At 35.8% G+C, this 17,639-nt stretch overlaps 1 protein-coding gene across 2 annotated transcripts in view; it reads right to left on the bottom strand.

The window, feature by feature from the left end:
- The window catches only part of DEPTOR (DEP domain containing MTOR interacting protein), a 199,581-nt gene that overhangs the window by 44,302 nt on the left and 137,640 nt on the right, over positions 1 to 17,639 (bottom strand). For both annotated transcript variants that reach the window (XM_074201471.1, XM_074201472.1), the window contains exons 7-8: positions 12,619 to 12,689; positions 9,454 to 9,558 (exon numbers count right to left, since the gene is read on the bottom strand). In XM_074201471.1, coding sequence (XP_074057572.1) covers positions 9,454 to 9,558; positions 12,619 to 12,689 — 176 coding nt within the window. The remainder of the gene's footprint in view (positions 1 to 9,453; positions 9,559 to 12,618; positions 12,690 to 17,639) is intronic.

The raw sequence follows: 17,639 nt of genomic DNA, 5'->3' as shown, positions 1-17,639 counted from the left end.
TGAATGTACAAAAGCTGAATCGTGTCTACTCAGCTTGCTCGGGCAAGTACATGAATACAAAACGACTACATCTCTCACCTTGAAGCCCCCAGTGTAAATCCCTACCAGGTAGAACAGGGCCAAAAATCACAGTTGTCACTTTCTTTACTTGATCTTAAACAACTGAGGTCTGGCAGAACAGGTGACCTTGACCTTACCAGCCATGGTGTATTGAACGGAATAGGCATTCAGAAGAAATTTATCAACAGGACACCAGTTTGAGCTTTTTTTTTTTTTTGTGATATGACATAGGAAATTATTTGCTATAGTTTTGTGTCTCCTCATTTAAAAAGAAATTACATTAACTATTTTTCTTTTTTATCCTCCCCTCCCCTTAAAAAATCTAAGTAAAATGAATATAATCGAAAGATGCAAGAAGTATGACATGGTGGGGGGAGGTTTGGAATGAGGCCATATGCAGAGCATTCCAAAAAAATCTTAATTTTTTTTAAGTTAATTGAAATTTAAAACTTCATCAAGATTTTTCAAGCACCTTATATAAGCAGGAAGGTAAGGAAACTAGATTGGAGAGGAGAAAGGTGACAGAAGATTAAAGAAGGACCAGATCATGGAGGGATTTGAGTTGTATTTGAGACAAGAAGGAGCTACTGAAAGCTATTAAGGGCTTGATGAAATAAATTATTTGCTATTTCATTAGAGTAATTAGAAGACTGGAAGAAAGTTTTGCATGATATAAATAGAATATTTGGCAGAAAGGATGGATTGTTAAGGGCTCCTCTCAGTTACTGTCTCCAAAAGGAGCAGATAAAAATATTTACAGCTGTTATTCCCATCAATCACTCACAGGTTACTGCTATTAAAGAACTTGATTACACCTCGACTGCTCTTAAGCCACAAACATTTAACTATTAGAATTTACCAAATATTAAAGAATTGGGAGCAATAGGAAGGCAGCCAGGTATGTTAAGAAATAGCCAATTCCAAGTTATTGTTCGCTATGCATAGGCTACACCTGTAATCAGACAAAATGCTCCCACAGATATATTTACACATTTGAATGAAGTATCTGACTATAGGATCACAAAAGAAACCAATTCAGGCCTGAAGTCTTCAAGCTTTTTTGAAGTTGTCAAACTGTTATGCCTAAGAATGAATGAATGAAGGGGCAGTACAGGGGATAGAGCATCAGTCCTATAGCCAGGAGAACCGGAGTGTAAAAATGGTCTCAGACACTTATTAGCTATGGGTCAATTAACCCCTCATTGCTGAGTTTGCTTCTCCCCCTCACTGCTTCCCCCCTCAAAAAAAGACCCAGAAGAAAAGTTGCATAAAAGGGGGGGGGGAATACAAAGACCCTTGTTAAGAAGGAAGATGAGTCAGAGATACTACTACTAAAACTAAGATTAGGTAAATTATAAATTTTGGAATTTATTTCCCCTCCCCTTTTTATGCAATTTTTCCTCTGGGTCAAAGTAAAATAAGGGAAATAAACTTTCTGCCTACAAACTGGACATGAAATCATGATAGTATGGATTCAAATATCCCCGTGACTATGGGCAAGTCACATAACTTCCCTTAGATCCAAATTCCCACTCTGTAAAAATGAGAGGTTAATATTGATAGTACCTAACCCAGATGAGATAATGAATGCAAAGCAAACTCTAAAACATTCTATAAATGTCAGTTAATATTACTGCTTTCTTGGCAGCCATAGTGGTACAGTGGATATAGGGGGGGACTTTTGAGTCAGGATGATCTGAGTTTAAATTATGCTTCAGATAGTTGCTAACTAGTAAAAGCAATTTGTACAAAACTCCAATACGTGACCCAGTTTCTTTATCTGTAAAATGGGGATAAAAAAATAGAACCTACCTCATAGGAATGTTATGGAGATCAAATGAATTAATATATGTAAAACCTGTTGCAAACTTTAATGTGTTCTGTAAATAATGGCTATTATTATTGTTAATATAGATGGTACTTGGCAACAAATATACTACCATATGTAGTATGGTAGACAGACTAGCTGACATTCATGTAAGTTCTTTGAAATTTGTAAAGTGCTTTTCTATGCACTGTTTTTTTCTCAGTTTCAGAGCAGCCCTACAAGGTGGGTACAATAGGTATCACTATTTTCATTTTTTGGATAAGGAAACCAAATAAGCTAATAAGAGAGATGGAAGAAGGGGACATAACTGGATTCATTAAAAAGTTTTCAGGAAGAGGTAGCTAGGTGGCATAATAGATAGAACTCTGGCCCTAAAGTCAGGAGGATCTGAGGTCAGATTTGGTCTCAGACACTTAATCTAGCTGTGTGATCTTGGACTAGTCACTTAATCCCATTGCCTTGCAAAAAACAAACAAAAGTTCTCAGGAAACACGATCTACTGCTTAGCACAGTTGTTCTAAATTATAGTTAAAAATTACAAGTTTGACTTGACTATAAATTATATATGAAGAAAATATTTATATGCATACATGTTTAGGTATATATGAATATAAATACACACATGTATCATATCACCTTATGTAGGGTAGCTAGTGAATAGAGTGCTAGACCTGGAGTCAGAAGACTCATCTTCTTAAGTTCAAATCTGATCTCAGACACTTACTATCTGTGTGACCCTGGGCAAATCACTTAACCATGTTTGCTTCATTTTTCTCATCTGTAAAAAGAGCTGGAGAAGGAAATAGCAAATCAATCCAGTATCTTTGCCAAGAAAACCCCAAATGGGGTCATGAAGAGTCAGACACAACTGAAAACAATATAGAGCAACACAATCCTTTATATAGAATGTTGTATATGAAATAATGTCAAATGAAAAAAACATGATAAAATCACAACTAGCATTTCTATAGTGCTTTATGGTTTGCAAAACAGTTATATAGTTATCTCTTTTGGATGATCAAAACCTCCCTGTCAGGTGGTATTATCATACCTTTTTTATAGGTGAAGAACCTGAGGCTGAAAAACACTAAGTGACTTACCCAAGGTTACACAGCTAGTAAGTCAGATTCAAACTTAGGCTATTCTGATTTCATTTCTAGAATAATAGCCACTGAGCAACCTGACTGTTGATGCACTCATGAATGATAATAATGTTAGAATGCTTGCATGTCTATAAATAAAACTAGCAAAAAGTTTTGAATGATAAAAATTCAAGTTCTTAAGATTTTCTTCCTTTTTTTCCTTCCTTCCCTCCTTCTTTTCTTCTTCCTTCCTCCTGCCCTCCTTTCCTTATTTCTTTTCCTTCTTCTCTTTTCCTTCCTTCTTCCCACTTCCCTCCCTCTCTTCCTTTCATCCTTCTTATAGAGTTATGAAATTTCATAAATTTGAACCAATTTTACTGTTGTACAGACTCTGAAGCTGCAACCCTTATAGGTTGGGTCCCCAGAGATTGGTTATTGGTTCATTTGGTGTTTGGGTCCTAGGAGAGGAGGAATGTCATTTTAATAGCATACTATAGCAAGGTGATATAGTGGCTATAAGAAGACCTGAGTTCAAATGCAACTTCATACACTTACTAGTTGTATAACCCCAGGTAAGTCACTTAATACTGTTCGTCTCACTTTCCACATTTGTAAAATGAATTGGAGAAAGAAATGGCCAATCACTTTAGTATCTTTGCCAAGAAAATCTCCAATGGTCACAAAGAGTCAGAAACAACTGAAATGACTGAATAACAAAAACATAGCTTATGGGGTCCCACAGATGTGTTTCTTTCCAATTCTTAACATTAGGTTGATATCAATAGTTTGGTCATCATTAGTTTTTAGTTTCAAAGGTATTTACTAAGGTGACAAAAATAAAAACAATTTGTACAAAACTCCAGTTCTCTGATTTATTCTCCCATAAGTAACCACCAAGTCTGGAGAAAAGTGGACTTGAGTTTAGAGAGCTCAAAATAGCACAGGGGGTAATTCATAGTCCTTTTGGTGAAGCTCTCAAGATGTTTCCCTCAGGGAAGGTATAGTTTTTCTATGGGACTTTCTTGGGCTCAAGTAGATGATTAAATGTTCCTTTCTTCACTGTGTCTAGTCTATCCTCAATTCCTGATTCAGACACTGACACCAATTGTGACTATTGGAGGGATATTCCTTGAATACTTAAATTCACAAGGTCTTCCTCTGGTCAAGTAGGGAATGAGGATTGGGTAGAGATCAAAGCTGTATTTTATTTTATTTATTTGAGCAATGGGGCTAAATTATCTGCCCAAGGTCACACTGAATGACAGCTAGGTAAGTATCAAGTGTCTGAGATTGGATTTCAACTTGGGTCCTACTGACTCCAGGGTCAGTGCTCTATCCACTGCAGGAAGTCTTTCAACCTATGACTCCAGACACTTAAATCTTTTGACTCTGATGTGGATTTAATATTTTTCAAATGGCCCATAGGATATTTTCTCCACTAATCTGAATCAAACTTTTGTGTAATGGGTTTAGCATTTGACACTTACTTTAAGTGGGATGAGTTAAGTTGACTGGTTGACTTAATTGACCCCCTATCCTTATGGCAATAATGAATGTTCTAATAAAAAATTAAAGTTATTTTAAAAATTCAATAATTTCAGAAAAAGACACCTAAATTTAGTCTAACTCTATAGTATGAAAAAATATCTAATAGCCAGCACTTGTATTGTACTTTAAGGATGGCAGAACACTTTATATATATTTACATATATTGTTTGATCAGATATATTTACATATAATCATTGGGAAAGCAGCTTCAGATATTATTTTACACGATCTCCATAATATCCCTTTAAGGTAAATGCTACTATTATTATTCCATTTTACAAATGAGGAAACTGAGACAGAGTAGTCAAGTCACTAGCCCAAATGAAATTCAGTAAATGTCTGAGACAGGACACATACTAGACAGTGGAGTCATTGAAGAATTGGACCCCTTTTAAAGCATTCTACTGGAGTTTCTCAATACCAACATCTTCTATTAGAGGATTAATTCAATAATTACTTAGTTGATAATGATTAGCACCACTATACCAGTGACTTAATAACTATTACTCAAAGAGAATTGAATTAACCAGGCATTTAATTAAGTGAAAAGACACATTTAACTGAGGAATAAATCCTTGCTTTTCTATAAGTACCCAGCTGGGTGGAAAGGAAAGGAAATGCACTTAAAGCCAAAGAAATGAGCAGCCATAAGTTCATAAACAAAGAACCTGCACAGTACAAACCAAGGCAATCTTCCAAAAATAAACTCTACTAGGTATATCTCTGTGGAAATAAAATAGAAAATCCTTCCTGTGGCCAAGAGTTCCATTACAAATTGAAATGTTCAGTCCTGGCACATGTACAAATTCTCACCCTTTTTTTATTCCAGTCAGTTTTCTTCCTTCAAGTCTCTTTGGTGTTGTGCCCACCACCACAATGCCACAGGGACAGCACTGAACTGTAGGACAAGGCTGCATTGCCAATAATCCTTCGGAATGACTCTCCCCACCCCTACAATGTGGCTTCCCACCATACAATGAGCTGTGTTCCCCAGGGGACTCCATAACTCTTCAAGAGGAAGACTAAGCTTCTAGGAAAAAACTGACCCTCCTCTTCTGAGGCTGGGATGTCAACTATGCTCTTTGTTGCTTCTAATTCTAATCTACTGCCATCCTTTCACTTCCTGGTGTGTTGGCAGGTATACAGGAGGATAAGTAGGGAAAATGATAAGCCGTTCTCTTTCTTGATCTCTCTGAAGTCTGTGACAAAGTTGAAAAACCTTCCTTCTGGATGCAATTTCATTGGAATTTTGTGATATTCCTTTGTCTGATTAGGGTCATCATTCATGACCATATGGGTGGTGTTTCCCGGGGTTTGGTCATCAATATACATACACTTATAATTTATAATGGCTGTATATATATATATATATATATATATATATATATATATGTGTGCGTGCATGCATGTGTTTATAACATGTGCTGTATGTACTTATATGCATTGATGTGGGTATATGTACACATAGATACATATATGTATGCATATACACATTTTATATATGCAAATATATGTATATGTTCATTCTTCTTGGTGACTTCATCAGTGATCACATATTCAGTTTTTATCTCTATGCAGAAAACTCAAATCTACATAAGCAATAGCAAATTACATCTTTTATGTAGCATCTTCCAGGAAATCTGGGAGTGTTTTACAATTATTATCTCATTTGGTCCTCACAAAAAAACCATGGGAAGAGGTAACTACTATTATTATTCCCATTTTACAGATGAAGAAACTGAGGCAAGTGCTTGCCTAGGATCACACAGCTGGTAAGTATCTGAGGTCAGATTTGAACAGCTGCCTGGTGCTTAATAAATGTTTATTGATCAACTAATATCTCTGTCTCTCTGTTGATCTCTATCTCTCTGTCTCTCTCTGTCTCTGTCTCTCTCTCTCTGCTCTGTCTCTGTCTCTTTCTCTCTCTCTCTCCCTCCCATTCTCTCTCCTCTCTCCTCTTTCTCTCTCTCCTTCCCTCCCTCCCACTCTCCTTCCATTTAGGTTTCTATCTGAATGTCTCTATCTCTCTGTTTGTCTCTCCCTCTTATTTCAATCCCTTATCTCCAATGTCTGCTGATCACTTCCACTTACGACAAGCATCATCAATCTGATTCACTCCTTTTTCTAACTTCCCTCTTTCTTTTGAAGGCATTACCATCCTTCAGTCATTCAGATTTCTAACTCAACTTGGAGTCATCTTCAACCATCCCTCTTTCACTTCCAATATACAAGCAGCTGTTAAACTTGTTGACTCTCCCTACATAACACATTTCCTGTTCATCCCCTTCTCTCTTCTTGGACTGAAACCATCTTTATTCAGGTCCTTGATTTCTCCTACCTCTTATAACTAAATGATGCTGGGGATAGATTGCTGGGCATAGGGTTGGAAAGACCCCAATTCAAATCCTACCTCAGACACTTAGCTCAGACACTATTAGACACTTAATTAGGGCAAGTTACTTACTCTCTGCCTGTTTCCTCAACAGTAAAATGGGGATAATAACAACAGTACTTGCCTCCCAGGTTTGCTGAGGTTCAAATGAAATAATACTTGTAAAGTGCTTAGCACACAATAGGCACACAGTAGGCATGCAATAAAGGCTGGTTTGCACCATCCCTCCCTCCTTCTCTTGCCTGGATTATTATAATATATTGATTTCCTTCCATCCAATCTCTCCCTTTTCCAGGCTATTCTAGACACAGCCACCAAATAGTTCCTAAAGCACATTCAAAATTTTGTCACTCCCCCATTAAAGGAACTCTAGCCTTAACCTCTTGCCTCTAGGATAAGATGATCAATCCATTCTTTACCATTTAAAATTCTTCCCAGTCTGTCACAAGTGTTTCCTGGTTGATTGACTATTATTCTTCTCATATAGTTTACACACCAAATTTTCTAAAGATAATACAGAGATAGATAATAGATAGATAGATAGATAGATAGATAGACTATGTGTTTGCAATACAGTGTACTTTGAACAATTAGATATATAATAGATAGAACATTAAATGCTTATAGTATACTGTGAACAATTATCTTGAGATGATTGCTAGAACATTAAGTGATTATAATAAAATGTACTCTGAATTATTAGATAGATAATAGAACATTAAGTGCTTATAATATAGTGTACTGTGAACAATTAGATAGGTAATAGATAGAACATTAAGTGCTCATGATATAATATGCCATGAACTATTATTTGGATAGAACATTAAGCGCTTACAATGTAGTGTACTTTGAATAATTAGATAGATGATAAATAGGTAATAGATAGATAGAACATTATTTATAACATACCATAATGTAAACAATTATCTAGATAGAAGATTAAGTTCTTAAAATATAGTATACTCTGAACAATTAGATAGATAGACAGACAGACAGACAGACAGACAGACAGACAGATAGATAGATAGATAGATAGATAGATAGATAGATAGATAAAGGGAATTTATTATTACTATGTAAGTATAAAGAAAGATAGTTCTGGGGCATCTAGGTGTTGCAGTGGATAGAGCACCCACCCTGGAGTCAAAATATAAAATCCAGCTCAGATACTTAATAATTACCTAGTTGTGTGACCTTGGGCAAGTTACTTACCCCCATTGCCTTGAAAAGAAAAGAAAGAAAGAAAGAAAGAAAGAAAGAAAGAAAGAAAGAAAGAAAGAAAGAAAGAAAGAAAGAAAGAAAGGAAGGAAGGAAGGAAGGAAGGAAGGAAGGAAGGGAGGGAGGAAGGAAGGAAGAAAGAAAGAAAGAAAGAAAAAAAGAAAGACAAGGGAAGGAAGGAAGAAAGCAAGCTAGTTCTTTTGCCTTCAAGGAGCTTTCATTCTAATGAGAAAAGACAGAAAAGGAGCTAAAAGTCAGGGAAGCAGATATGTTAGTAAAGTAGCAAGCATACATTGGCATGATGTGGAGATGGTCAGGGAGTGCGTGAAGGTCTCATTCTGGAATCATAGCTGCATGAGCAGCAGGGTGGTGGGTGGGGAGTGGATGTGAGATGAAGAATATGGCTAGAATGTAGGTAACACAGTTGGAAATGGTAGTGTGGACATTTAGTCTCCTAATTCCATGTCTTTGAACAAGCTGTAACCACCCCCCCCCACCCCTGCCTGAAACCCATTTTCTCAGAGCTAAGCTCAGCTTTCTTCTATAAGGGGCTTTCTACAATTGATAAAGTTGTCTTTAAAAGCACTTACATTGATTTACATTGATTTTTTATGTATTTATTGAATGATTACTTATTATTAATATACACCTGAGTTCCCCCTGTAGTATGTAGGCACTTTGAGAGACTAGAATGTCTTTGTATTTCTAGCAGCTAGAATTAAATTTAATTCTGTGATCTGTTTATAACAAGCTCATTCAAGGTTCAGAACAAAGTCTTAGGTGAAGTATGAGGGTGATCTATTTTAAGAAACATTTACTGATTTAAAAGGCACTTTTCAAGAATCATATGGAATAACAATATGTTTCATACATGAGTAGGCAATTTATAAAGCACAGAAACATGGTGACTGTACAAACTGAAAGAAAAATAAGCAAACATGGAATCCACTGAAGGGGGCAGGAGAGAAAGTGGATGTTGAGATCTCTTCATTCAGAATGAGAAAAGGAAACTGTGCAAATGAGACTGGAACATAATAGGTAAAAAAAACAGTACCTAGGATCAAAATCTAAACCAAAGCACAATTTATGATAAAGGCTGCTTTATCAAAATAAAACCTCTGACATCAAAGAGAAGTGAAGCATGAGCACAGGAGAGAGGTTAAGGGCAGCTGAGAAGGCTGGCAGGACAAAACAAAGGTATGTTTTTGTAAGGGTCATGATAAAGCCATAGAGACTTGAGACCCAACTGAGCAACAAAAATAGAAATTATGACAACAACAGGTATATACAAAAAAACTATTAGGAAAAAAGCAAGACAAACATACCTTCATTCCAGCTGCAGCTGCTGGGCCACTGGGATCCACAGCCTGGATATGACATGGCTTGCTTCCTCTTACAACAAAGCCCCATCCCACTGCATCACCAACAATCTAGGACCCACAGGAGAAGGAAAAAAATTTCAGTTAGGAATCCTTGGAAAACACCTTGTAATTCACTTTTCATTTCAAAGGACAGCGAAAATCAAGTAATCAATCAATAAACACTGTGCTAAGTGTTGGGGGGGAAGATAATAAATATTACTCTCCTATATTCAGATTCAATTTAGGTTTTCTTGCAATAGTCCTGTGAGGTAACTGGTATGTACTATAGTAATTCAATTTTATAGATGAAAAAAATTGAGGTTTGAAGAGGATGAATGGTTTGCTCACAGTAATATATCTATGAAACATCGAAGTTGAAACTGAAAACATATCTTCTAATTCTAGATCTTATGTTTTTCCCATTTTATTGAGCTGCCTCCCTCAAGCACAGGATATGACAAAGTCTGCCTCTGTTTCGGGTATAATTATTTACCTATCCTGAATTAATTATATTATCAAGATAACTTAGAATAATAATCAACCTAATGACTGACATTGCTTGTTGTTATTCAGTCATTCTGTCATGTCCAATTCTTCATGACCCCATCTGGGATTTTCTTGGCAAAGAGTGGTTTGCCATTTCCTTTTCCAGCTTATTTTATAGATGAGGAAACTGAGGCAAACATGGATAAGTAATTTGCCCAGAGTCACAATAAGTGTCTGAGGCCAGATTGGAACTCAGAAAGGTGAGTCTTCCCTACTCCAGGACCAGCATTCTATTCACTGTGCTACGTAGCTTACCTGGCTGATATTTACCTAATATGAAAGGCTAATATTTAAGTCCTAGATCTGTTATTTATTTATTGGCTGTGCACCAGTAGACAGCATACAGACTGAAGCACCTAAGTGCCTCCCAAGGAACTTTCTAAGGCTCTCAGTCATCGAGAAAGGACCAAACTAATGCAGAACTATGAAATCACAGGTCTAGATAAGGAAGGAACCTTCTAATTGGTTCTTTGGAAAGTTTTCTTTGTGGAGAAGGCATTTGAATGATCCCAATGACATAAAGAAAGGCACCATTGAAAGACATTAGAATTATGATTAACACAGTGACCAAGCTTGTCTTTATACTGATAATTGGAAATGAAACATACCCATTATCTCTTTGGAGAAAAGTGGTGGACTATAGTTGCAGAATGAAACATACATTATCTAGTATGGCAATTTTACTGGTTTGTTTTCCTCAACACTATTTCTTTGTTACAAGAGAATGTTCTATTTGAGAGGAAAGCAGATTGGCAGTATGAAAGCTATTTTTTAAAAACCAGGCATCACAAAAAATAATTTTCTTAAAAAGATGTAGGAAATAAAATAAATTTGAAGAAAAAGAAATGAGAAGTACTTGTCTTACATGCAAATCATGTTCTAAAAGTTTCTAACTTCAAACACATTTTCTCATAGAAATGTTTTACTTATAATTGTTAAGTTCCCATGCTAACTTGTAATCATTTAACTCATAATGTAGATGAGCTAGTCCACACTGCTCTGAAAAATAATACCACCAAAAATATGATAGTTGTTACACAAAACAGAAACATCATCAAAATTACTTAATGCCATTTTGAGCACCATGCTTAAGAAGAAGTAGGTCTAACTAAAGGAGGATATAAAGGTAGATTGAAAGGTAGGGGACTTCCAAAGAAAACTTTCAAGAGTTTGAGAGGTTTTAACATATCTAAATCCATTTAAAAATGTAGTTATTCCTTTATATAGGTATATCACTGCCTTAGCTTCACAATTAGTCTTTATTTCTTATGTCTGAAATTGAAGAGAACAATGTAGGGTTGGGGGAAGGGAAGAAGAAGAGGCATGAAGAGAAGATTTTCTCAAGGTCAAAGGGGAAATTTTCAAAGAGCAAATAAAAGAGGAAAGGGGTGAAAGAGGATATGAATGTGTTCTGGAAAAAGTTATCGTGTGAGCTGAAATTGATTGCACTCCAAGTAAGAAAAGTTAGAAGAAATTGAGAAAGTTTGGTGTGTGCACACAGTCCTTTTGAGGGAGAAGAAAAGGGACAGGAGGGAAGAGATTTTGGGGACAGATTTTATTATTCACCAGGTCAACTACCAAGAACCATTATCTATTTTGGAATTTTTAAATTTTCTTCTGGCAAGAGTAGGAGGTGGTGGTGGAGGCAACCTAGTTCAACCCATACACAAAAGAATCCTTATTAAGCCCTATCCAACAAATGGTGGTTATCCAGACTTTACTTGAAGACCTACATTGAGAAGTGGCTCACTATCTCATGAAGCAGTCCATTCCATTCCATATTTGTTAGGGAGTCTTTCCTAACATCTGCGACTGCTTCTGTTTAGAATTATCACAAATATCATGAGTCTGGTGGATGTAATTAAGGTCAAGCTACATTATCACAAGTCCTGTTTCCCTTCACAGACTCATGATGTATGTCATCACTTGGGAAAGGTCCTCAGAGATCATCTAGTTTAAGCATCCTCTATAGATAAGGAAACTGAGGGACAAAAAAGTAAGTGATTTAAGGTCACATAGTAAGTATCAGATTCAAACCAATGTCTTCTGATTTTTTTTATTCAACCTGCCTTCCTGGAGTCATGTTTTAATAAATACAGTATAATCTATCTCTACTTTTTCTTCTTTCCTTGGTAACCCCCCTATACAAATCCTTCCAAATTGCCTATGCTTTTCTCAGAATTTAACTTCAGGAGGATTCCAATAATATTTGGTCACTGCATTTTTTTTAAAGATTAAAAGCACACATTGAACAGAAAAACATGGAACAATGCCAAAGTAGTTGCAATATTTTGAGTTCCTTTTTCCATGAACAAATTTGTGATTTAAATGCCCAAAGAACAAGAAACATTTTGATAATTAATTGTTAATAATTATAATATTAGTAATTATGATAATTGCTATAAATGCTATGATAGAATTAATATGACAATAACTGTACTAGTAGATATAATACTAGCACTTTAAGGTTTATCAAGTTCCTTATATGTTAACTCATTTTTACATGCAGAATCATAAAGTCACTTTTACAGTAATTTATAATCCATACACCAAACAGTACAGGAAAATAAGCAAAGGACCTACAGTGAAAGTCTTTCTTGCATAAGGAGCCCCAGGTGTCAAGAGTTCTTCCGAAGTGACTGGTCTCTTTAAGACTGTGAAAATAGACATAGGTTATTTAATATAAACTTCAAGAAGCAAATATTTTGCAAAGTTCATACAAAACATACTTTGCTATTTTCTTCAGTTCTCAGACTTTGTGTGTTTTTTAATTTGAATTTTCATGACTATTTGATATTGACCCAAATTATAAAGGCTTTCCTTATTCAAAGGGTGAGTCAATGATCTGGGTATATATATGTAGCTGGATGAAGACACATTGTACCCTTTGGACGTAGTCTTGATTACTAATTATTCAGAGATGGGTTTTCCCTCCTTTCCTCAACATATTGAAAAATTCTGTTTCTCTAAAAGTCAGATAACACCTAACATCCAAGTAGCTAGTTATCCCATTGCTTCCTCTTTTCATAACCCTCTTATTCAATCACAACTTGATTATTTTAATTATTATAACATTTTCTTCTTTAGCTCTTGAAAATACTGAGAATACCCCCAAAACCATTTCATGATTTTTACCACATGATGTCATTAGAAAATGATATAGATTATAGAATCATGAACATTTTTTGAAGAGCTGGAAGGAATCCTAGAAACGTTCCAGTCTCCTTCACTATACAGATGAAGACATGAAGTCCAGAGAGAAGAAATTATCTAAACCTACAAATATTTCTAAGTGCTAAATGGTAAGGCTCAGTTTTTGTGCTCTAAAGTAAATGCTTGACCATTTGAGAATATCTCATTCTTCATCTTACTTTTTTTTCCTTTTCAGGTGGTAGAGGTAAAACTGGAGATTCCTCAACTAGAATAAACTTAGAATTTTGAGCTGCATGGTCAGCTCTGGTAATTATTCCTAAGAAAGCAGGAGATAGGAAAATGGTCTTATTGCTTCTAGTTTTGGCATCTTTCTTGAATGAGGACAGGGAAAAGTAAAAAGTAAAATAATACCTCCCACCTTACTTCAAGCTCTCATTATCTCTTGCCTGAATTTTTTCAGTAGTCTCCTTGTCCTTTTCCAATTTTGAAGTTCAGTTGTTTTTGGTCATAGCTGACCACATTTGCAGTTTTCTTGGCAAAGATACTGGGGTGATTTCTCATTTCCTTCTCCAGCTCATTTTACAGATAAGGAAACAGGCAAATGTGGTTAAGTGACTTGTTCAGGGCCATACCATTCATAAATGTCTGAGACTAGATTTGAGCTCAGGGGGATGAATTTTCCTGACTCCAGGCTTGGCACTCTGTTTACTGCATCACCTGGTTATTCTTCTCCAAATATATCTGCCAAATTAATACCCAATATACACATTTGATGATGTTACTTTCCTTCTCAAATCATAGTGGCTCCTTATGTTTTCTCAGATTATCAAAATCATTAAATAAAATCATTAATCTCAAATTTAAAGGCCTCTCAAATTAGTTCTTGACTAAGTTTTTTTTTATTATTATTACATGTTACCTCCTTCCCTTTACTCTTCATTGTATAGCCAAACTGACTGATTGGCTGGTTTCTCTAAGTAGCATCCATCTCCCATGCAACTGTGCCCTGTATCTCAGATGTATTCCCTTCCCAGTTCCACCTCCTAGAGATTCTAGCTTCCTTATAAAACTCAGCTCAGGTGCTACCTTTCCTGTGTTGCCTTTTCAAATGTTCAGTTTTGAGCCTATCTTCCATGTTCAGGTTACTCTTTTTTTTTAAACTGTATTTGGTTTTTACTAAAATTTATTATTGACTTACTATAATATACTATATCTCCCTTCCTCAGTAGAATGTAAGCTCCTGGAAAGCAGGGACCTGTAAATATTTATTATTTTATATTTTTATATATTTTGTCTTTGTATCCCTATTACCTTGTTAAGTCAATTCAATATGCATTTAATACTCAATATGTACCAGAAAATATTCTAAGTGTTACACCTGGAACATAGAAGACAATTAATAAATTCTTGTGGAATTAATTTAAATTAACCTACCTCAGAGGAGCATTGACAGACTAGGTTCATTAAAAAACATTCACAGCATGAACAATAATTTTTTTGTTTAAAAAAGAAAGATTTTCGTTTCCCTCCCCCCACCCCCCAGAAGCAGTCTGTTAGTCTTTACACAGATAAACAATAATTTTAAAATACCCCCTGCCATTCTCTTGCTTAACACAAACAGAAAGATTCAAAATAAGTTTCAGTTCACCTAAGTTTTCCTGAAGTATTTTCTTTTAAATAGTAAAATATTCAGCACATTTTTATCTGAACCTCAAATGCCACCCACTTCTTCCTTCCTCATTCTAACTTATGAGTAGAATTCTTTTGATTAAGAAACCAGATACTGCAGAGGGATTCTCAATGACTTTTGCAGTCAGAATCTATTGGCAATAGGATTCTTTTGTCATTGTTAATTCAGCTCTCATTAACCTAAGTTGACTGATATTGGGAAGAACCAGCAAGGACACTGAAACATCCCCAGAAGAAAAATCAAAGCTCACTGGATTCCCTCTCCCCCTCCCCAAATACTAATGGAGGAAAATTTGCATGCCTAAAAGGGAATATTAAATTAAAATCTAGATTCTTGAAATTACTGACTCAGAATTTGAATTACTTCCAAATAATTGTCACTGAATAAGGAACTAAGTCAGTTTAACCTGTGATAAATTTGGTTGGCTTATACATCTTCTCTTGTTACTCTTTTGGTATTTTCATAATTTAGGAAAATAACTTAGAATTAAAACCAGCAGCTAATTTTACAATCCATTGACAGAATAGTAAAATAATTGGCCAGAAAAATAAAATGCCAGCTTTTTAATCTGGTGATTAAGTTTACTTGTATTTATTCTTCAAGGGACAAAAGACATAAATCTGCAAAACAGGGCTAATAAGAACACCTACCTTCCAAGGCTGCTGTGAGTATCAAGTGAGATAAAGTGCTATAAAATGTTAGCTATTAACATTTTTAACATGATTACAAACATAATTAAGCTTCTGATCTGATGGATTCATTTCAAATAGCTTGGATTGTCTTCTTCCTCTCTCAAACAACATTACAGGTGTCCTAGGACAGAAAGCTCAGAAATCCACAGGCAAAGTGACTTGTGGGGGTCCAAGCAGAAGGTTGGGAAGCTGAACTTTGAAGCCTGTCTAAGGAATTTTTACACCCAGTATTCTCAAAAACTCAATGGTGACTGTTCTACACCTGCTTAGGATCATTCAAATGGACCAGGGGACATAGTAAAGTCTAGTTAAATGGAGATCTTATCACTTCCCAGGAATTAATTACCACATTTATACTGATTCTAAACTACAAATGCCTTTCAGACATTGTGAAATGAATGTCCCTGGACATCTTAAACTCATTATCTTCCCCCTAAATTTTTCCTATATCTAACTTACCATATTACTGTCAAGGGTAACTATCCTCCCAGTCCCACATTATTGATTGATTGATTATCTCTGTGTGCAATATTATCATTCTGATAAGCATGTGTATGGATGCATATGAATATATGAATATATGTATCCATCTGAGTATATGAATGTATATCTAGTGAGAATTATACACATTTTGGGGGCCACTTCCCCACCTTGCTGACCAGCTCATTAAAATAGAATCCTGACAGTTTTAGAGCCACAAGAGAGATTAGAGTCCCATTTCTTGTAGCCTCCTCATTTTACAGACTACAAACCTGAAACCCAAAGAGATTAAAGGGTAAAGTTTTTGACTGAGGTAATCACCCAATGGTTCTGTGATCTCATCATCGTGGATAAGAGGCTACTTTTTCCTTTGACAAGGAGATTTAGAGGATGCTGGCAGCATTTCTATTTCAGTTAGTACAAATGACTGAGTCTGTCACCAAGAGACTAAGAATACTCAAATGCTCAAGTGAGTTTGTGGTCTCATTGATTCAGGTGATTCAAATCACAACCTGACCCAAAATGTCTACCCTGTATGAGTCTTGTTTGTATGTCCCTATAGGGGCAAAGAGGTGACATGATGAATGGTAGAACCCTGGATTTGGAATCATGAAGCTATTTACTAGCTCTGTGATTTTATATAAATCACTTAACCTCTCTGACTCAGTTTACTCATCTGTAAAATTGGTACAATAAGAGCATTCTATGTTTTATTTTTAATCTTATATTGTAAGAATAAAAAGATGACATACTACATAAATATTAGCTATTTTTATTGTTAATAATAATAAATTTATCCTGGCCCTGGCTGCTCACAGATCATCCCCTCAGATTGGTCATGTGACCAGCCCATTTTCTTTTCTTCCCATACATTTTGTCCTCCTGTCCTTCCTCTTCAGCTGAATGTTGCAGGTTGCTCCCACCTACTCTGTACGAAATTCACTTTAAAACATCTGAAGACTCTTATATTACCATATAGCAACATGTGTAGAATGTTGAGATTTTAAAAATGGGTCTATGCTTTTATTGGAGATATCAGGAGAAGGGAATAAATGTTTATTAAGTGTTTATGATATGCCAAGCACTACACTCTTATTATCTTCACTTGTTGAGGAAACTGAAGCAAAGAGGTAAAATGACTTGCTTAGGGTCAAACAGCTAGTAAGTGTCCAAGACCAGACATGAATTCAGGTCTTCATGGCTCTGGGCCCAGGGCTCAATCCACTGTGCTAACTGAATACTAAATTTCATGAAAGTTTGGGGTTATTAAGGGAGGGAGTCTTGAAATTTTCCAAAGGCAATTATACCAACTCTCCCCTTCCTCCTGTTCAACTCTGGGGCCCAATTCATCATTCATATGTACTGTCTATTCCAGACATAATACTGATGATGGCCAAGGTCCATTGAATGTCCATCCAAATGTATGTTGTATTCTGGGCAATAGACATTCTTTATCCTTTTGATCTTTCTTTCCCATGTGGATAAGCCAGCCAAACTCTTTTGAGTGATGACAGATCTCTTCCAGGAAGGCTCCTCATTGTTCCAGGGTTTGATGTGGTCAACACAATATCTTGTGAAATCAAGAACAT

Source organism: Macrotis lagotis, chromosome X (assembly GCF_037893015.1).
Source record: "Macrotis lagotis isolate mMagLag1 chromosome X, bilby.v1.9.chrom.fasta, whole genome shotgun sequence".
Taxonomy (NCBI): Eukaryota; Metazoa; Chordata; class Mammalia; order Peramelemorphia; family Peramelidae; genus Macrotis; species Macrotis lagotis.
The sequence above is the reverse complement of the archived record's forward strand: the minus strand, read 5'-3'. Positions and strand labels throughout refer to the sequence as shown.